The 22,942-nt window shown below is 43.8% G+C and overlaps 2 protein-coding genes across 2 annotated transcripts in view; one reads left to right on the top strand and one right to left on the bottom strand.

Annotated features, from left to right (window-relative positions):
- The window catches only part of pnpla7b (patatin-like phospholipase domain containing 7b), a 192,217-nt gene that overhangs the window by 53,874 nt on the left and 115,401 nt on the right, over nt 1–22,942 (bottom strand). The window lies entirely within an intron of this gene.
- LOC132872485 (C3a anaphylatoxin chemotactic receptor-like) lies at nt 6,077–7,404 on the top strand. Its single transcript, XM_060907371.1, has one exon. It carries the CDS (start codon nt 6,102–6,104, stop codon nt 6,990–6,992), a length of 891 nt encoding a protein of 296 aa, XP_060763354.1. The 5' UTR covers nt 6,077–6,101; the 3' UTR covers nt 6,993–7,404.

Below are 22,942 nucleotides of genomic sequence, written 5' to 3'. Positions count from 1 at the left end.
GCTGTGGCTGGACAGCAAGCTGGACTGGACTTGCAACACCAAACACTTATACAGGAAGGGACAGAGCAGGCTATACTTCCTTAGGAGGCTGCGGTCCTTTAACATCTGCAGGAAACTCCTGTGGATGTTCTATCAGTCTGTGGTTGCCAGTGTCCTGTTTTACACTGTGGTGTGCTGGGGGGGCAGCACATCCAAGAAGGACACATCCAGGCTGGACAAACTGATCAGGCAGGCCAGCTCTGTGGTAGGCGTGAAGCTAGACTCTCTAGTGACGGTGGCAGAGAAGAGGTCTATGGACAAACTATTGAACATCATGGATGATGCCAGTCACCCTCTGCACACCGTCTTCAGCAACCAGAGGAGCTTGTTCAGTGACAGAATGCTGCTTCCCAAGTGCAGGACGAACAGACTCAAAAACTGTCCATCACGCCATCAGACTGTACAACTCCTCTCTGGGGGGGAGGAGGGGTAACAGGAGGACAGAGGATGGGAAGGAGCAGTAGCCTAGCTTAACAATAAGCAATACCGGACAATGTGCAATATAAAGTGCAATATCTCTCCTACCACCGCCCCCCCTTCTCCCCACCTTTCCCCCCTCCACCTTCCTCTCTTCCCCATATCTTATTCTTTTTATATATTTGTATATGTAATACTTAATTTATTTTAATTTATCTAGAAGTTTTCTCTATTTCTTTTCTCTGTTTATCTGTAATGATGCTACTGGAATCTCAATTTCCCTGAGGGAACCCGCCTAAAGGGATCAATAAAGTTTTATCTAATCTAATCTAATCTAATCTAATCTAATCTAATCTAATCTAATCTCCATGTACGTATATTATTTCCAAATTCTGACGCTGTGGTTGGCCCGAGGCTATTTTTTGCCTCAATCACCCATCGAGGGGTTGGGGGGGGGATACTAAATTTATCTACATAGGTAACCACAGACACCTACACATCTCCTTACTTGATCATCTTGAGCTTACACCCAGGTACAGCGCAGATGAGTCAAACCATGCAGCAACTCAACTCAAACAGCTCACTCACCACTCCTGTCTCAGCTGAATACCTGACTGGGAGTAGTGTACTGGCAGTTTGTTTCATATTGGGAGTTCCTGGTAACATAGCAGTAGGGGTATATCTCTGTGGATGGCTGAAGGGAGACAGTGTCACCCCAAGACTGATGTTAAGCCTGGTCATATCAGATCTGCTCACTCTGCTTTCTCTGCCAGTTTGGATTTGAGCTTTTCTTCATGGCTGAGTCTTTGGATTGGTTGTATGCAAGTTTCTCTCCTACTTACTGTAATTAGGCCAAACAAAAAAAAAATACTTTGTTTCTGGTTACCCGACCGACACCCCCCGTGACTCCGACCCCCTCTCAGTCTACAAAACGTTCATGTGATGCACACAGTGTGGTTGTCCCTGATCATAGACCAACGTCCGTACGTTATGCATAGCGTGAGTGTCTCTCGCATCATAAGTGGCCGATTGTACGCATGCACGTGACTACCTCTAACGGGAAGCAACGAAAATGGTGGTGGTTTGTGTGCTGAAAGACGCGTGTCTTGCACATTGCAAGCCCAGTTTTAGACAAATTATGTCGCTAGAAAAAGAGACATTTAAAGACATTGAAGATTTGTTAGCTTGTACCAGTAGTTCTAGAGTAAATATAGAAATAATCTATGCGAAGCATCGGTTGACACACCGACAACAAACAGCACTCACTGTGTTGCTGTCAGAGTTCGAGTACTCTTGCGGGGCACCAGTAATACCCCCCGAACATTTTCTTGCCTCAGTTTGTGGTGTCAGAACGCCGCTCAACTGTGCAGATCCTGCTGAAATAGCCTACTATAGCAGTGGATTTGAAAGAACAGACATTTGTCCATATTTGTCCATATGTGTCAGTTCTCTGTCCATGGAGGTCATGAATGGGGTCCCCCAAGGCTCAATATTGGGTCCAGTCCTTTTCACCATATACATTAACACCATTGCCTCTGTTGTTGGAAATGCTAAGATCCATCTGTACGCAGATGACACAGTTTTATATTGTGATGCCTCGACCCTGTTTCAAGCGAACCAATTGTTACAGCAGTCCTTTAACTCATTACAGAGTACTTTTGCTGACCTAAGATTGATTTTAAATGCCAAAAAGACTAAGGTCATGCATTTCACTAAATCACGATTAGCTTCCACTTCCCTAATAATAACCACCTTAGATGGCCAATGTATAGAGAAAGTCTCAGTATACAAATACCTAGGTTTGTGGATTGATGATAAGATCACTTTTAAAGTTCACATAGAGAAACTGGCCCAGAAACTGAAAATTAAGCTTGGATTTTATTTTAGAAACAAAGCATGTTTTACTCTTCAAGCTAGAAAGAAACTGATAAATGCCACCTTTCTTCCTGTACTGGACAATGGTGACATCTTATACATGAATGCTGCCTCTACCACCCTGCATGCCCTCGATACAGTTTACCATGGTGCACTACGTTTTATTACGAATGCCAAACCACGCATTCATCATTGCACTCTTTATGAGTTGACTGGTTTCAGCTCTCCCTCACTGCGCAGATGGATCTCATCTCATTATCTCTAGCCGCTTTATCCTTCTACAGGGTCGCAGGCAAGCTGGAGCCTATCCCAGCTGACTACGGGCGAAAGGCAGGGTACACCCTGGACAAGTCGCCAGGTCATCACAGGGCTGACACATAGACACAGACAACCATTCACACTCACATTCACACCTACGGTCAATTTAGAGTCACCAGTTAACCTAACCTGCATGTCTTTGGACTGTGGAGGAAACCGGAGCACCCGGAGGAAACCCACGCGGACACGGGGAGAACATGCAAACTCCGCACAGAAAGGCCCTCGCCGGCCACGGGGCTCGAACCCGGACTTTCTTGCTGTGAGGCGACAGCGCTAACCACTACACCACCGTGCCGCCCCTGTGTGAAACCAGATCTGAGAAAAAGATTTAAAACAGTTTGTGGCAGCGGGGGTGTGGCCAAGCAGTAGTCTGTGAATGGAGGGCGGGGTCAGGGAAGGTAAGTGGCTAAGTCATTCCACCTGCTGTCAATGTGTGTGTGTGTGTGTGTGTGTGTGTGTGTGTGTGTGTGTGTGTGTGTGTGTGTGTTACAGGGATGGACCATAAAAGGAGAGAGCAGAGAAAAGGGGCTCTCTCCCCGACCACAACACATGTGTGAGTGAGTGAAAGAAAGAAAGAAAGAAAGAAAGAAAGAAAGAAAGAAAGAAAGAAAGAAAGAAAGAAAGAGCTGAAAAGCTCAATAAAAGTGTTTGTGTTTAAACATCAATTCTCGCCTGCCGTGCTTCTGTGCTCCACCCACATCAGGAACTGTTACAGTCCGACAGCAGGTGGAATGACTTTGCCACTTACCTTCCCCGACCCCGCCCTCCATTCCCAGACTGCTGCTTGGCCACGCCCCCACTGCCACACAGTTATTGAAGTATGTGACGAGTGCCTTCAAAAAGGCATAAAAGACATTTGCTACAGGCCATATGGGAAGTACACATTGAACAGCTGATCTTTACAGTTCAACGCACATGCTCAGTGTGAGAAGTTTGTATACAGTTCGAAATAAATCTTTGAAAAGTGTTCTTTAGTGTTTATTTCTGAAAACAGAATACCTGCAAACATGCATTCAAACAGAGTGCTGGGTGGGTGGATATTTTATAGTGAATATGGGGGAAAAGAGTGGCGATAGCCATGGAAACATTTCTTCCAAAAAAAAAAAAAAGAAATCCCTACCGACCTACCCTAATTTTTCAAGGCAGGTAATAGGAAACAAACTATTTTTTTTGTTTGGCCTTAATCCTGTACTGTAGCATACGGTGTGTGATTGGGCACTGTGAACCCAATCAAGTTCCCAATTAACCTGCTTATTGTGGAATCTTCCAAAATGGTGTTCCTTGAATATCCTATGAAAAGTTAAGTCTTATTTTGCCTCTGTCCCAACTTTTTTTTTGAGTGTGTTATAGGCATCAAATTCTGGCTTTGGTTATATTTACAAAATACAATTCAGTTGTTCAGGAAAACTACTGAAAATCTTTTTTTGTACTTTTGTCAGTTAAATAAAGGTCTACATCACTGGTGCCATGGTGGCGGCCCGCGGGCCGGATCTGGCCCGAATGAACATCTAATCCGGCCCCCTTGCTGATGGCCCTCTAATCGTTTGGCCGGCAGAGAGCCATCAATGTCTGCTGCACCCCATCGAACAATTATTACAGAACAATTACCTGTCTTTCACTGCCGATCGCATTGACGTCAGAGGCGGAGATTTGCCTGATGGCCCTGCCATTTGCATCGGTCCAATTCGCGCCACAGACTGTTTAAATTTTTAATTATATTGCCACTGTCAATTTTATCAGAGCGAGAGGGCTCAACCACCGGCAATTTGATGCATTTTTATCTGAAAATGACATCCACCAGGGCCTTCCCTATCACACCGATGTGCGTTGGTTGAGCCGAGGCGCAGTGCTCAAACGGTTCTACAAATTGCGCAAAGAGATAGCCGAGTTCATGCACGCTAAAGGGAAGCCTGTGGAGGAATTGGACGACACCGAATGGACCAGGGACCTTGCCTTTTTAGTGGACATTACCGAACACCTGAACTTATTGAATGTTAATATGCAAGGTCGCAACAAACTCGTTACCGAGTATTACGACGGTGTCCGTGCGTTTCAACGTAAACTTGCGTTATGGAAGGCACAGCTCTGTCAGCGCAATGCAGCCCACTTCCCCTGTTTGAAATCTCTGTCTGTCAGTCATCAGAGCATGGACAAGTATGCAAACTTGCTTTCCGGTCTCATGCACGAGTTTGCCAATCGATTCACGGTTTTCACTGAACTGAAAAAGGACTTTGCGTTTTTTGGCTCTCCATTCACCACGGATGCTTCCGAGGTCCCCGAGGCGATGCAAATGGAACTGATAGACTTGCAATGCTGCACGCGGTTGAAGGACATGTACAAATCTGTTGGTATTGAATCATTCTACCAATCGTTGCCACCTGAGTACCCGACTATCACTGCATTTGCAGGTAAAATACTCTGTATGTTTGGGACAACATATTTATGTGAGCAGGCATTTTCAGTTATGAATATTAATAAATCGAAAATGCGCAATCGTATGACACATGGACATCTCAATGATGTCATGAAAATAGCCACGGCCCAGAGCCTGTCCCCCAATGTGGACAAGCTGGTGAAAAATAAAAGGCTTCTGGCTTCGACATGTAAAATGTAGCTGGCTTGTCTGCCCATAGTGCTGTGAAGTAATGATTGGGAGGGTATGTTTGTGGGAGTGGGAGTTTGTGGGAGTTGTTTAAGTTAATGTACCATCTGTTATTTATGTCTTTTTATTATTAAGTTCTAGTGAATATTTAGTCACTTGGCCTGTTGGTGGAGTACTTAACCTTGGCACATCTTTTGACTTCTTTAGGGCTACTTAGGGCCATCTTTTTTAATTGGCCTAATTAGGCCTGTGTATTGACATGGTTTTATGTGCAAGTTGTCAATAAATCTGATCAAAGTAATTTACAGTTTAGTTGTGTTTTTATGTGTCCTTGTCCATTTTGTTGTTTTTTTATTATTTAAAAAAACAAACATTTATAAATAATATTTATATTCATAAATGATATCAAATAGTATGTCTATTTGTTTAGTGTTTGGTCTTGTCACGCCGGTAATGCGGCCCCCTGAGGTCCCACTTGAAAACAATCTGGCCCCCTGACCAATTTCACCCTGGCACCCCTGGTCTACATGAATTAACAAATCACCGATTTTTGCTTTTATTGCATTTTGGAAAAAATATCCCAACTTTTCTAGAAATGGGGTTCGTAAATCATTGTTTAGACTTTACAGTTGAGCAGTGACGCGTTTATAAAGCTCAACTGTTATAATGTTAATGATGGATGCATGAAGAACCGCAAAATAACCTACTCAACTGTGACACTATGACGTCCAGAAATGCATGCTTGATGCAATAGGTGTTGGCTTTTTACACAGTGGACACCACAAACACCGACACTTCTGCTTACTCATTCAGCTCAAAGTTTCTCACAGCTCTACCACAGCATCTAACAATGCAGCAACTCAACTCATCCAACAGCTCACTCACCACTCCAATCCCAACTGCAAACCTGGTTGCCAGTATTGTAATGGCAATTTGCTTCATACTGGGAGTCCCTGGGAATATCGCTGTAGTGGTACGTCTGGCTGGATGGCTGAAGGGAGGCAGTTTCACCCCGAGACTGATGCTAAGCCTGGCCATATCAGATCTGCTCACTCTGCTTTCTCTGCCAGTTTGGATTTGGTCTCTTCTTCATGGCTGGGTCTTTGGCTTGGTCCTGTGTAAGCTTCTCTCCTATTTGGTGTACTTATGCATGTACTGTAGCATACTGTGTGTGGTTCTGATGAGCGTTCAGCGATATATGCAAGTGCTGCATCCTCAGAAATGGAACAAGCTTGGCAGGAAAGGAAAGAAGATCCTCTTGAGTGGACTTTGGATCTTAAGTGGAGTAATATCATCCTATGCTCCTGTACAGCGCACTGTGAGAAGAAACAGGGAAGAACGGTGTCTGTGCAAACGAGACGATCAGAATTATGTTCAACGAGTGGCTACTTTAATCTTGGAGATTATAACATTCATGGTTTCATTTCTCATACTGGCTTGCATGTACTTTCGTCTTCACCGGAGAGTTAATAACTCAGCTTTCTTCAGCAGTAACTTAATAACAAAGCTGGTGACCAGAATTGTGGTCTGTTTCTTTATTTTTTGGATTCCATTTCACATCATCAACAGTGTGATCATCATTGCTGTGTTGCTTCGGAATGACAGTCTGTTAAGATCTATAGAAGCTGGTGACAATATTTCTACAGCTCTTATTTTCATTAACAGTTGTGTGAACCCCTTTCTGTATGCTTTCTCTGCTCGGGCTGTACAGCAGCACGCAACTGGAACAGAAAATATTTAATTTCTTCATGACGTCAAGGTTTGAGAGAGTTGATCGTTTCTTGCTGACAGCCAGTGACTTGTTGCATTTTAAACGGAATTGCATATCATTTTTCTTCTTATAGAAATCTATTGTTATTGTCATTTGTTTGCAACTTTTAAAAGAGTATTTTAAGGGGGTTCTTATGACCTCCTTTGTTCAGGAATTTTTGACACTGTAATTTTTGGTATCTTGACTCTGTAAACAATGTATTTGCCTGCACAAAAACCAAAGGACTTCACACTTCTGCTCAAGCTTTCAGTCAGTTTTTAAATAAATGAAAGAATGAATGAATCAATGAATGAATGAATGAACTTTAATCTTTGCAGATGCTAAGTGCCAGCTCTCATGCCAACCCTATCCTCTTTCTCTGGTAATAAACATTAAATCATGATTTCCTGTAATTTTATACATCATGATATTTAAATAGCATCGCAGAGTTCTTGTGTCCAAGTGATTTTACTGTTACTTGGTTAACATTATAAATATTATAAATGTCTAATCGATTCTGCATGAAAGCAGGTCATGTTAATTTGCCAATATCAATGACAAATAATTGTTTCTTACCAAACAAATAATCTCCATGTATATTGTTTAGGAATTCTGACACTTTGGTTGGCCTGAGGCTATTTTCTGCCTGGATTAATGATGATTATATTTGAAAATTGGGTCCTTCACTCTGTTCAGCCAGCAGACAAAGGGATCACACATCAAGGGGTTTCGGAAAAAAACGCTATCTGTTACAGTTGGGGTCAGAGCACAGGGTCAGCCATGATATATCACACGTGGAGCAGAGACGGTTAAGAACCCCCAACCTTCTGAAGAATAATTTTGAAAAAGCACATTTGAACTTCCATTCTGTAAATCAGCATGTAGATTTTGCAAGTCATTCAACAGTGAAACATTTATAAAGCTTGGATGATGAAATCATCATGAAATCTTGCAATTAATTTCATGTCAATTAACATTGAGGACACTTTTCAAGGGATTTCAGGTCAAAATGAAGGCATCCAGAACTGACAAATGCCTTGTTAGGTTTTATTTTCACAAGTGTAGCCGTGATGCCTGAAATACTAAATTTATCTACATAGGTAACCATAGACATCTACACTTCTCCTTACTTGATCATTTTGAGCTTACACCCGGGTACAGCGCAGTTGAGTCAAACCATGCAGCAACTCAACTCAAACAGCTCACTCACCACTCCTGTCTCAGCTGAATACCTGACTGGGAGTAGTGTACTGGCAGTTTGTTTCATATTGGGAGTTCCTGGTAACATAGCAGTAGGGGTATATCTCTGTGGATGGCTGAATAGGAGGTAGTTTCACCCCGAGACTGATGTTAAGCCTGGTCATATCAGATCTGCTCACTCTGCTTTCTCTGCCAGTTTGGATTTGGGCTTTTCTTCATGGCTGAGTCTTTGGATTGGTTGTATGCAAGTTTCTCTCCTACTTACTGTACTTAATCCTGTACTGTAGCATACGGTGTGTGATTGGGCACTGTGAACCCAATCAAGTTCCCAATTAACCTGCTTATTGTGGAATCTTCCAAAATGGTGTTCCTTCAATATCCTATGAAAAGTTAAGTCTTATTTTGCCTCTGTCCCAGCTTTTTTTTGAGTGTGTTATAGGCATCAAATTCTGGCTTTATTTATATTTACAAAATACAATTCAGTTGTTCAGGAAAACTATTGAAAATCTTTTTTTTCTACTTTTGTCAGTTAAATAAAGGTCTACATGAATTAACAAATCACCGATTTTTGCTTTTATTGCATTTTGGAAAAAATATCCCAACTTTTCTAGAAATGGGGTTTGTAAATCATTGGTTAGATTTTACAACTGAACAGGGACAGGTTTATAAAGCTCAACTGTTATAATGTTAATGATGGATGCATGAAGAACTGCAAAATAACCTACCCAACTCTGACACTATGACGTCAAGAAATGTATGCTTGGTGCAATAGGCGTTGGCTTTTTACACAGTGGACAACACAAACACCTACACTTCCGCTTACTCATTCAGCTCAAAGTTTCTCATAGCTCTACCACAGCATCTAACAGTTCAGCAACTCAATTCATCCAACAGTAGGGCTGCACGATATCAGAAAAATATGCGATATTCGATAACATGACTGAATATCTCGATATCGATATGTATCAGGATAATTAAATATATAATGTTTTTCTTACCTCTACTCGCCGTTCTGCCCTGTATCTAGCATTTTAAAAAAACACCCAATGCATTGCTTCCATTCCAACATTATTTTTTATTGGAAAAACATGGCTACACCTGCAATGGTGTCCATCAATCATCTTTAAATCTCTTAATTTTTGTGAGCGCAGCAGAAAATGTCTTAAGTTGAAATAAACAAAAAACTGAAAACTACACTACATTACATTAACATAAAGCATTCAAAATGGCAATTTCAGCGGCTCCCGGGAGATGAAGGTGAGCGACACAGATTCACCATAAACTCAAACACAATCTGTTAATAACACATGCGGGTGAGAGAGCAGTGGTGTGTGTGTGTGTGTGTGTGTGTGTGTGTGAGAGAGAGAGAGAGAGAGAGAGAGCGGTAGCGTGTGTGAGTGAGCGAGCGGTAGTGTGTGTGTGTGTGTGTGTGTGTGTGTGTGTGTGTGTGTGTGTGAGAGAGAGAGAGTGAGAGCGGTAGTGTGTGAGAGTGAGAGGTAGTGTGTGTGAGAGAGAGCGCGGTTTTATGTTTTTATGCTTCTGTACAGCAGTGTTTGCCCCAGTGAGCCGCCCCACCACTGTTTTACAGGTACATGTCTTGCAAAGTACCTGAGTTTGCAGTACATCACCCCTCCTGAATCCAAAGTACTTCCAAACAGCAGACGTGCATTTTTTTTTTTTTTGGAAACCAGTTCCTCCTCACACAAGTTTGTCTCACCACACTTGCTCCCGCCTTCCGCCATCACCATGAGGCTTTTACTTGTTTTGCAATAGGGGGCGGAGTTATCCCGCGGCGCTTGTTGACATTCAAATGTGATTGGACGGCACAGAAAAATGTGCCTTTTATCGAAATTTAAGTAATTTTTGCGGTATGTGTATCGCAAACTATGATATCGCGATATCGATACTTTTTCGATATATTGTGCAGCCCTATCCAACAGCTCACTCACTACTCCAGTCCCAACTGGAAACCTGGTTGCCAGTATTTTAATGGCAATTTGCTACATACTGGGAGTCCCTGGGAATATCGCTGTAGTGGTACGTCTGGCTGGATGGCTGAATAGGAGGCAGTTTCACCCCGAGACTGATGCTAAGCCTGGCCACATCAGATCTACTCACTCTGCTTCCTCTACCAGTTTGGATTTGGACTCTTCTTCATGCTGCATACAGCACGTTCTGCGTACAGCATGCTGTGTACAGCATATTCGACTCTGTGGGCTCCGATCACCCTGTGGTCTCTATGAGGGTGCGCCTGATTCTGAGGGTCCCCAAATACACTCCGAGGGCCCGGCCTGATTGGGAGACCTTCGCAAGAAGCCCCAACCTCCAGGCCAATTACACAGCGGAGGTGAGAGACCACTTACACCTGCTGGCCGAGGAGGATGAGCCTCATACAACATACGGGCGGTTTCTCACCGCAGTTGAGGAGGCAACAAGGAGGTGGGTGCTGACGAAGGAGAGAAACAGAGCTTCCCTCAGATCCAAGCACCCGGAGGTCACGAGGGCGCTGGCAAGGGTGGAGGAGGCACATAGGAACTTCAAGAGAGAAGGGACCACAGAGAGCCGGGAGGTGTTGAACGAGGCCAAACAACAACTGTACAGCACCTACGACAGGATCAAAGGGGAGGAACTGATGGAGAAAGTGTGGAAAGTGGAGGCTGTGCATGGCAAGCAGCAATACAAGGAGTCATGGAAGGTTATCAACGAGACAAGCGGGCGCAAGAGGTCAAAGGAGGGACAACTTGCAGGCTGCAGTCCAGCGGAGAGAGTGACCTGCTGGTTTACCCACTTCTGGGATCTCCTCCGCACACCCCTGACAATGGCGGGAGATGAGGAAGAGATGCCTGCAGTCCTTGCAAATCTCGACACTGACGATGGCCCCTTCACAACTACAGAGTTTGCCACAGTGAAGTCCACTCTGAAGCAGGAGAAAAGCACTGGGCCAAACGGCATCCCCCCAGAGGTCCTCAAGAACTGCGACCTCGACAACATCGTATTGGAGGTCTGCAACCAGGCTCTAATAGAGAACATCAAGCCCAATATATGGTCTCTCTCCAACATCATCCCGGTGCCCAAGTCTGGAGATCTGTCTAAGCCAGACAACTATTGTGGCATTAGCCTGAACTGTATCATAGCGAAAATGTACAACCGCATGATACTAAACCGGATCCGGGAGGCCATTGACCCCCACCTGAGGGACAACGAGAATGGGTTTAGAAAGGGAAGGTCCACCGTATCCTAGATCCTGGCCCTAAGGAGAATCATCGAGGAGGTGAAAAAGAACAACCTCACAGCGGTCCTGTGCTTCATTGATTTCAAAAAAGCATCTGACTCAATACACAGAGGCATGATGATGAAAATCCTTAAGGCCTACGGAGTCCCCTCCAATCTACTCTGGGCCATAGAGGCCATGTACACGGGCACAAGACCCAAAGTAGTCACCCCGGATGGTGAAAGCGAGGAGTTCGACATCCTGGCAGGGGTGCTGCAGAGAGACACCCTTGCCCCCTTCCTCTTCATCATAGCTCTGGACTACATGCTAAGGAAAGCCATCAGTGGGCGGGAGCAGGAGCTTGGCTTCACAATTACACCTAAGAAGTCTAGAAGAAACCCTGCTGTTGTCCTGACAGACCTGAATTACGCAGACAACATCTGTCTGATGTCTGACCGCGTGGAGCAGGCACAGGAGCTCCTGAGTAGAGTGGAGGCGGAGTGTGCCAGGGTAGGCCTCAGGCTGAATGCCAAAAAGATGGAGGTTATCACCTACAACACCCCCTGGACCACCCACCTCTCAAGACAGCAGGGGGCAGTGCACTGGCAGAAGTCAGTGACTTCAAGTACCTGGGCTCCTGGGTTAATTCTTCTGAACAGGACTTTAAGGTGAGAAAGGCACTGGTGTGGAGGGCCCTGAATGGCATGAACAGTGTGTGGAACTCCAAAGTCCCCCGACACATCAAGCTGAGCTTCTTCCAGGCGACTGTTGAGTCTGTCCTCCTGTATGGTTGTGAGAGCTGGACTCTGAAGCCCTCCATGCAGAAGTCCCTGGATGGGTGCTACACGAGAATGCTGCGTGCTGTGCTAAACATCGACCAGAACCAGCATATCACCAACAAGCAGCTGTATGGAGGGCTACCAAAGCTCAGCGAGAAAGTGGCTTCAAGGAGGATGAAGCTCGCTGGCCACTGCCATAGACATCGAGAGCTCCCAGCCAGTAGACTGGTGCTATGGGAGCCAACACATGGGCGGCGGGCACGAAGACGTCCCACCCCAACATACGTGGACGTGCTGAGGAGAGACGCAGGAGTGGAGAGTTCTGGGGAACTGGCCGGATGTATGGAGGATCAAGACGACTGGAGAATCCGCTGTCAAGCTCGTCTGAGGACGACTTAATTTTCATGGTTGGGTCTTTGGCTTGGTCCTGTGTAAGCTTCTCTCCTATTTGGTGTACTTATGCATGTACTGTAGCATACTGTGTGTGGTTCTGATGAGCGTTCAGTGATATATGCAAGTGCTGCATCCTCAGAAATGGAACAAGCTTAGCAGGAAAGGAAAGAAGATCCTCTTAAGTGGAATTTGGATCTTAAGTGGAGTAATATCATCCTACGTATGCTCCTGTACAGCGCACTGTGAGAAGAAACAGGGAAGGACGGTGTCTGTGCAAACGAGACGATCAGAATTATGTTCAACGAGTGGCTACTTTAATCTTGGAGATTATAACATTCATGGTTTCATTCCTCATACTGGCTTACTTGTACTTTCGTCTACACCGGGGAGTTAATAACTCAGCTTTCTTCAGCAGTAACTTAATAACAAAGCTGGTGACCAGAATTGTGGTCTGTTTCTTTATTTTTTGGATTCCATTTCACGTCATCAACAGTGTGATCATCATTGCTGTGTTGCTTCGGAATGACAGTCTGTTAAGATCTATAGAAGCTGGTGACAATATTTCTACAGCTCTTATTTTCATTAACAGTTGTGTGAACCCCTTTCTGTATGCTTTCTCTGCTCGGGCTGTACAGCAGCAAGCAACTGGAACAGAAAATATTTAATTTCTTCATGACGTCGAGGTTTGAGAGAGTTGATAGTTTCTTGCTGACAGCCAGTGACTTGTTGCATTTTAAATGGAATTGCATATCATTTTTCTTCTTATAGAAATCTATTGTTATTGTCATTTGTTTGCAACTTTTAAAAGAGTATTTTAAGGGGGTTCTTATGGCCTCCTTTGTTCAGGAATTTTTGACACTGTAATTTTTGGTATCTTGACTCTGTAAACAATGTATTTGCCTGCACAAAAACCAAAGGACTTCACACTTCTGCTCAAGCTTTCAGTCAGTTTTTAAATAAATGAATGAATGAATGAATGAATGAATGAACTTTAATCTTTGCAGATGCTAAGTGCCAGCTCTCATGCCAACCCTATCCTCTTTCTCTGGTAATAAACATTAAATCATGATTTCCTGTAATTTTATACATCATGATATTTAAATAGCATCGCAGAGTTCTTGTGTCCAAGTGATTTTACTGTTACTTGGATAACATTATAAATATTATAAATGTCTAATCAGGGGTGGCACGGTGGTGTAGTGGTTAGCACTGTCGCCTCACAGCAAGGAGGTCCTGGGTTCGAGCCCAGTGGCTGGCGAGGGCTTTTCTGTGTGGAGTTTGCATGTTCTCCCCGTGTCCACAAGGGTTTCCTCTGGGTGCTCCAGTTTCCCGCAAAGACATGCAGTTTAGGCTAATTGGTGGCTCTAAATTGATCGTAGGTGTGAATGTGAGTGTGAATGGTTGTCTGTGTCTATGTGTTAGCCCTGCGATGACCTGGCAACTTGTCCAGGGTGTGCCCCGTCTCTCGCTCATAGTCAGCTGGGATAGGCTCTAGCTTGCCTGCGACCCTGGGAACAGGATAAGCGACTACAGATAATGGATGGATGGATAGATAAATGTCTAATCAATTCTGCATGAAAGCAGGTCATGTTAATTTGCCAATATCAATGACAAATAATTGTTTCTTACCAAACAAATAATCTCCATGTATATTGTTTAGGAATTCTGACACTTTGGTTGGCCTGAGGCTATTTTCTGCCTGGATTAATGATGATTACATTTGAAAATTGGGTCCTTCACTCTGTTCAGCCAGCAGACAAGGGGATCACACGTAACCACAGACACTTACGCTTCCCCTTACTTGGTCATCTCGAGCTTACACCCAGGTACAGTGCAGATGTGTCAAACCATGTAGCAACTCAACTCAAACAGCTCACTCACAACTTCTGTCTCAGCTGAATACCTGACTTTTCACAATATTACGTACTGTAGATTTTGAAAGACCTAAAACCTTGCACTGAGAAATGTTCTTTTTGAATTGATTAACAATTCTCTCACAAGTTTTGGCACAAAGGTTTGAGCTACGATCCACCCTTGCTTGCAAAGACTGAGCATCCACTCTCCCCTGCAATTGCATCCATAAGTGCCTATGCTCTGACAGGATACTTCGCCATCTATGGATGCAGCAGAGGAGGCAAAGCAGACTGAGATCAACATACAGGGGCATTTGTTAGGCGAGCACTAGCAGATGATCAGCAATCTCAACACCAGGATGTCGCAGCTCATTGCTGTAGTGTTGCAAGCTGTCCTCACATGCCTCTCATCACCCGCTGGTGCATTTCCAAGCATTCCTCTAAAAGAGAAGCTTTCTGAAGACACTTCCAACTGCAAGGGATTCCTCCTTCAGTGTTCACTGTATTTTTCGTCTCTCACGGGGGTGACCTACATACACAAGATTTCTCAGTTCATCAGCCTTCTCACTGGTAAAGCTCTCCAGTGGGTAAGTGCGGTGTGGAGGCATGGGGGTGAACACAGCACGTCTTACGACCACTTTCTGGAGTCCTTCGCAAGAGTTTTTGACCACCAGCCCAAGGGAATAGAGGTTAGAGACAGCCTATTAACGATCCGACAGGGCAAGGCAAGGCAAGGCAAGTTTATTTATATAGCACATTTCATACACAATGGCAGTTCAATGTGCTTTACAGAAGTAAAAACAAAAACAGTAAACAATAGAGAAATAAAATTACATAAAATAATTTTATCTTTATTCTAAAATAATTAATTAATTAAAAGAATTAAAAGAAAATAATAAGAATTAAACAATAGTAGAAATAAAATATTAAAATGCCAAAAAGAAAAAGAAAAAGGAGAAAAAGAAAGAAAGAAAAAAAAAGAAACTAGCAGAATAAAATAGAATAAAGTTAAAGTAAATTTAAAACATGCAGAGAAAGTAAAGATTATAAAAAATGTAAAAATATTAATTATTTAACAGAAAGCATCTGAAAACAGCTTGGTCTTTAACCTAGATTTGAAGCTGCCAACAGCAGGAGCATTTTTAATGTCCTCTGGCAGTTGGTTCCATAGCTGTACTGCATAGTAGCTAAAAGCTGCTTCACCACACTTTGTTTTAACAACTGGTTTTAATAGTAAATTTTTCTGTTGCGATCTGGTAGATCTGATTGGGTTAGGCCGCTGCAACATATCAGAGAGGTAATTGGGCCCTGTACCATTTAGAGATTTGTACACCAGCAGCAGGGAGAGAGAAGTGTTGCAGAATATGCATTGGACTTCTGTACCTTAGCTGCTGGCAGTGGCTGGAATGAGCCAGCACTGAAAGCCAAATTTCACTAGGGTTTGTGTACAGAAGTGCTCAGTGAGCTGGCCTGCCGTGATGAACATCTCTCTCTGGACTCACTTATTGACCTAGCCATCCAACTAAATAATCTCAATTCGTAAGCGGCCCTCACTACAGTCACCTCCTGTTCCCTCTCACTACATGAGCCCAGTAACTCCTATGGAGGTCTTACGTACATGACTACAACATTCTGAAAGAGAAAGATGATGACAGGAGGGCCTCTGTTTTTACTGCAAAGATGCCGGCCATCAGATCTCCAAATGCCCCATTCAACCCCAGCAGGACAACCAGCCCAGTAAAGCTACCAGCCCACCTAACCCAGTGAGTTCAGACACTACTCGCAACTCACATGCTTTTCAAGTACCTGTGTTACTAAAGCTGCCAGACTCAACCCATGTGCTTTTTGTATTCATTGACTCAGGGACAGAAGGAAACTTCATAAACAGCGCAACTGTCCAGAAATACAACCTGACCACTCTCAAACTTCTGAGACCAATCACGCTAAAGGCCATCAACAGGGGTCCCATCGGAGGAGATTTGGTCTCAATGCCCATGACCCCCCTTGAGATTCAAGGAGGAGCCATTCACACTGAGTACATATCCCTACTTATCACTCTTACGGCAGACCACAACAAAGTATTTGGCTATCCTTGGCTCCAACTCCACGATCCTCTGATATCATGGCAACAATGGGACATTCTTCAGTGGTCTCCTTCCTGTTTACAGAATTGTTTAAAATTTCCCCAACTAATGCACTCATCCACCTCTGTAGAGAGCACCCAGCCTAACTCCCTTGACAACATTCCCTCTTGTTACCTCGAATTAGGGGAGGTTTTCAATAAAGAGAAAGCCTGTAATCTGCCTCCTCACCATCCTTGCAACTGCATTATTAAATCTCCTCCCAGGTATAACTCCTCCTTGTAACTGCATTTACCCTTTGTGCCTAACCAAACAAGCTGCCATGGAGGAGTACATACAAGAAGTCTTGCAGTGGGGGTACATTAGACCCTTGACGTCTCCAGACTCAGCAGAGTTCTTCTTTGTCAAAAAGAAAGGAGGGGGTGTCCAGCTGTGCACAGAATATCAGAGCCTGAACCAGATCACAGTGAAATACCCTTATCCACTCCCGCTGGTACCTTCATCCCTAGAACAGCTCAGATCAGCCAAAGTCTTTTCTAAACTAGACCTTCATAGTGCCTCCAACCTGGTCAGGATCCATGAAGATGACGAATGGAAGACTGCGTTTAGCACCACCGTGGGCCACTTCAAGTACCTGGTCATGCCATATGGCCTTTCTTGTGCAGCAAGTGTCTTCTAGTGTCTCATAAATGACGTGCTCAGGGACATGTTGGGGAGGTTCATTATCACATATATCGACGACATCCTAATCTACTCCCCAGATGAGAACATCCACCAGGAGCATGCCAGGTCAGTGCTCTTACGTCTGTTCCAGAATCACCTACATATAAAAGCAGAAAAATGTGAATTCCATGTCACCCAGATCTCATTCCTAGGTTACATTTTCAGCTCAGAGGGGGTGAGCATGGATCAGGAAAAAAGTCAAAGCTGTGACATCATGGCCCACTCCCACTTCTGTCAAGGAGGTGCAACGCTTCCTAAGGTTCACGAATTTCTATCGTTGGTTCATCTGCGGGTTCAGCACCATCGCAGCCCTGCTCACCTCACTCCTGAACAACGGACCCTGTCGCCTCTACCAAAACCCTGCAGCTGCTAAGTTCTTCAACCAGCTCAAGTTGGCATTGACCACAGCTCCCATTCTACAACATCCAGACACTTCTAAACCCTTCATTGTGGAGGTGGATGCATCAGAAACAAGAGGAAGAGGGGTTTTGTCTCAATGTTTCAGAGAGAAACCCAAGCTTCACCCAGTCACGTTCTTCTCTAAGAAGCTCATGCCTGCAGAAAGGAATGATGACATTGGAAATCGAGAGCTCTTGGCTGTCAAGCTGACCCTAGAGGAATGGAGACACTGGTTGGAGGGCACAGCACACCCGTTCATGATACTGATCGATCACAAGAACCTGGAATACTTAAAGACCACTAAGCACTTGAATCCCCGTCAGGCCAGGTGCGCTCCATTCTTCACTACGTTCCAGTTCACTATCTCTTATCACCCTGGTTCCAGAAACACCAATGCAGATGCTTTCTCTCTCTCGAGCCAACACATCCTCACCAGACTCTTCTGAATCCACCATGATCCTTCCACCTGAATGTTTCCTGGAAGCCATAACCTGGGACATCGACAGGGAGATCAGACAGGCACAACCCACAAGCCCTTCTGAAAACTGTCTGCCTGGACTTTTGCATGTTCCACTCAAGCTCAGAGGAAAACTCATCACCTGGGTGCACTCCTCTCCTGCCACCAGACACCCCAGCAGCCATCGCACTTACCAGTTGCTCCAGAACAAGTACTGGTGGGAAAACATGATATCAGACATCAACCATTTTGTCTCATCATGCTCCGCCTGTGCCCAGGCCAAGGTTCCCAGAGCTCCCCCTGCTGGTAAACTATGTCCTCTCCCAGTACCCCAGCGACCCTTGTCACACATCGCTATCGACTTTATCACCGACCTACCTCACTTGCAAGGCAACATGGTCATTATTGATACGTTCTCTAAAACATTGTAGCTCACCCCACTACCAGGTCTTCCCACTGCCTTAGAAACCACCGAACCCTTATTTTCACATATCTTTCGCTACTATGGTATCCCAGAAGATACAGTCAGTGACCGGGGACCCCAGTTTATTTCTAGACTATGGTCACGCTTTATGGACAGACTAAGAGTGTCCGTTAGCTTCACTTCTTGGTATCACCCGCAGTCCAATGGCCAAGTTGAAAGCAAACCAGGAAGTGGGTTGCTTCCTCCACATATTTTGCACACAGAATCAGAAGGACTGGGCATGATTTTTTTCCAGGGGCTGAGTATGCACAAAACTCGCTCAAGCATTCAGCCACTCAGCTAACCCTGTTCCAGTGTGTAGTCGGTTACCAACCTCCACTTTTCCCTTGGGATGATACCCCATGCAGATTCCGGCCATTGACTCCTGGTTCTAGAGGGGTCAACAGCTATGGGAGGAGGTTCATCAGAGACTAGAAAACGTTAACACCAAGTACAAGCACCGACATGTGACCCCAGAGTATGCCCCAGGTGATCAAGTATGGGTCTCTACTAAGGACCTCAGGGAACCCAACTCATGCAAAAAGATACATCGGCCCATTCAAAGTGCTATGCAAGATCAAGGAGGTCTCATACAGGCTCGAGCTCCCGCCTCACAGTAAAATGGCTTACACATTTCACGTCTCCTGCCTCAAACCCACTATCCAAGGTCCCCTAGCCTCTGAGACACCCACCCAAGAAACACCCACCCTGGACATCGAAGGAGAACCCCTCTATCAGGTCAGCAAAATTCTCAATTCCCATCGCAGACAGGGACAACTTGAGTACTTGGTCGATTGGGAGGTTACGGCCCTGAGGAACATAGTTGGGAAGACAGGTAAACAATCCATAACAGCAGGCAAAATCATAAAACAGTGAAACAGGCAATAGGTCGAGCGAGGCACAAACAAGCTATCATAGACTTGGCAGAATCAAAGATGAGAAACAGGAAATCAGGGATCAGGAACCCAAGCAAGGAAATAAGGCTCAGTAATGTGTCAGGAACGCAACTCAATACTTCGCAATGCAAGTGTGTTTTCACAGTTTTTATACAGGCGAGCTGATTGTGCCTTAATCCTGTGCAGGTGCGAGTCATTTACCGGGCACACGTGATATATATATATATATATATATATATATATATATATATATATATATACACACACACACACACACACACACACACATACATTAGTGCATCTCAAAAAATTACATATTGTGAAAAAGTTCAATATTTTCCATCAGTTATTTAAGAAAGTGAAAATGTTATATTATAGACTCATTACACAAACTAAAATGTTTCAAGCATTTTTCTATTTTAAATTTTAATCAGTATGGCATACAGTACAAAAACATAAAAAACAACATCTCAAAATACTAGAATATTTCATTTCGAGTTTGAGTAAAACAGTATGAACACAGTGTATCTCTCAGTCTAGTTCAGTACACACAACCACAATCATGGGGAAGACTGCTGACTTGACTGTTGTCCAGAAGATGATCACTGATGCCCTCCACAAGGAGGGGAAGCCACAAAAGGTCATTGCTGAAAAGGGTGGCTGGAAAAGGTGCACAAGCAACAGGGATGGCCGCAGTCTTGAGACGATTGTCAAGAAAAGTTGATTCAAGAACTTGGGAGAGCTTCACAAGGAGTGGACTGAGGCTGGTGTCAGTGTATCAAGACCCATCACGAACAGACATCTTCAAGAAAGGGGATACAACTTTCGCATTCCTAATATCAAGCTACTCCTGAGCCAGAGACAATGTCAGAAGTGTCTTATCTGGGCTAAGGAGAGAAAGAAATGGACTGTTGCTCAGTGGTCCAAAGTCCTCTTTTCAGATGAAAGTACATTTTGCATTTAATTTGGAAATCACGGTTCTAGAGTCTGGAAGAAGAGTGGAGAGGCACAGAATCCAAGGTGTTTAAAGCCCAGTGTGAAGTTTCCACAGTCTGTGATGATTTGGGGTACCATGTCATCTGCTGGTGTTGGTCCACTGTATTTTATCAGGTCCAAAGTCAACACAGCCATCTACCAGGAGATTTTAGAGCACTTCATGCTTCCACCTGCTGACGAGCTTTTTGGAGATGCTGATTTCCTTTTCCAGCAGGACTTGGCACCTACCCACAGTGCCAAAACTACTACCAAATGGTTTGCTGACCATGATATTACTGTGTTTGATTGGCCAGCCAACTTGCCTGACCTGACCCCCATAGAGAATCTATGGGGTATTGTCAAGAGGAAGATGAGAAACACCCGACCCAAAAATACAGATACGCTGAAGGCCACTATCAAAGCAACCTGGGCTTTAATAACACCTCAGCAGTGCCACAGACTGATCACCTCCATGCCACACCGCATTGATACAGTAATTCATGGTAAAGGAGCCCCAACCAAGTATTGAGTGTATAAATGAATATACTTTTCAGAAGTTGGACATTTCTGTATTGTAAATCCTTTTTTTGATTGATCTTGGGGAATATTCTAATAATTTGAGATACTGGATTTCTGATTTTCATGAGCTATAAGCCATAATCATCAAAATTAAAACAAAAAAGGCTTTAAATATTTCACTTTACGTGTAATGAATATAGAATATATGAAAGTTTACCTTTTTGAATTAAATTATGAAAAAAGGAACTTTATTACATCTTGTGTGTGTGTGTGTGTGTGTGTGTGTGTGTGTGTGTGTGTGTGTGTGTGTGTGTGTGTGTGTGTAAAATCTGCTCCATAGCAGGAATATAATGTTAATTTGTCAAGATCAAGGACAAAACAATTGTTTCTACATTTCTTATTTACTTCCTTCCTTCCCCTTACTTTTGAGGCTGTTGATGCTGCCTTCAGGGAAGTGGTTTTTGTCCACATGGGAAATGTTGCATGTCTGGTTTACCACAGGATAGCTCAAGTAAAGAAAGATTTGCATTTACAGTATTTGGCAGACACGTCAACCACATCTCTGGAAATAAACATAAAATCATGATTTCCTGAATTTTTATACATCGTGATACAGGCTTGTAGTACTTGATTCTGACTCATATCCTAATTTTAAGGGCTCGTGACTCGACTTGGACTTGAGCACTGATGACTTGGACTTGGACTCGTGCAGTAACTGCACTCAGACTTGTAAATTGGAGACAAGGACTTGGGTTTTTTCTTTATTTTTTGTAATGTGCCATAATAAATCTGGCATAAAATATTTATCTACATTCATTTTGTACTAATGTCGTGCAAGAGTATCACACCTGCACGCTTTGGTGTGTGCATCAGATAGACTCTCGGACGTGCTCCGGACAGTGCGCGCCAAGCGGACTCTCATGTGCGCGTTGTAAATGACTCGCACCTGCACAGGATTAAGGCACAATCAGCACGCCTGTATAAAAACTGTGAAAACACACTTACATTGCAAAGTATTGAGTTGCATTGCTGACACATTACCGAGCCTTATTTCATTATTTGGGTTCCTGGTCCCTGATTTCCTGTTTCTCATCTTTGATTCTGCCGAGTCTACGATAGCCTGTTTGTGCCTCGCTTGACCTATTGCCTGTTTCACTGTTTTATGATTTTGCCTGCTGTTATGGATTGTTTACCTGTCTTCACTTGTATTAATAAACACACCTTCTGCACTTACATCCATCTCCCAACCATCTCACACAGAATACTTCGCAGTCCCTGACAAAGAGAAGCACATTCACCTGTTCATACGTCATGTTCAGGAAAAAAACTAATGTTAAATGTCACTAATACAGCCATTGTCACATAATGCGGTTGGAGTCTTGTTCTCAAACTCGACTCGGATCAATTGTGGACTCGACTCAGACTCAACTCAAATTTTTTTTAATGACTTGGACTTGACTTGGACTTGAACACTGGGGACTTGAGACTGGACTTGGACTCGAGGTCCAGTGACTCGACTACAACACTGTCGTGATATTTATACAACAAAGGATATTTATACAACAAGAGGATCACCCATTGAGGGGTTTAGAAAAACACCCAATCTGTTACAGTTGGGGTCAGAGCATGGGGTCAGCCATGATATATCACATGTGGAGTAGAGACGGTTAAGAACCCCCAACCTTCTGATTAATAATTTTGAAAAAGTACATTTGAACTTCCATTCTGTAAATCAGCATGTAGATTTTGCAAGTCATTCAACAGTGAAACATTTATAAAGCTTGAATAATTAAATCATCATGAAATCTTGCAATTATTTTCATATCAATTAACACTGAGGACACTTTTAAAGATTAAAAGTATTTAAAGTCAAAATGAACAAACCCAGGTTTTATTTTCATAACTGTAGCTGTGATGCCTGTAAGACTAAATTTATCTTCATAAGGAACCATGGAGGCCAACACATCTCCTTACTTGGTCATCTTGAGCTTA

The sequence above is a fragment of the Neoarius graeffei genome, chromosome 24 (assembly GCF_027579695.1).
Source record: "Neoarius graeffei isolate fNeoGra1 chromosome 24, fNeoGra1.pri, whole genome shotgun sequence".
NCBI lineage: Eukaryota > Metazoa > Chordata > Actinopteri > Siluriformes > Ariidae > Neoarius > Neoarius graeffei.
This window is presented reverse-complemented; position numbering and strand designations above follow the sequence as displayed.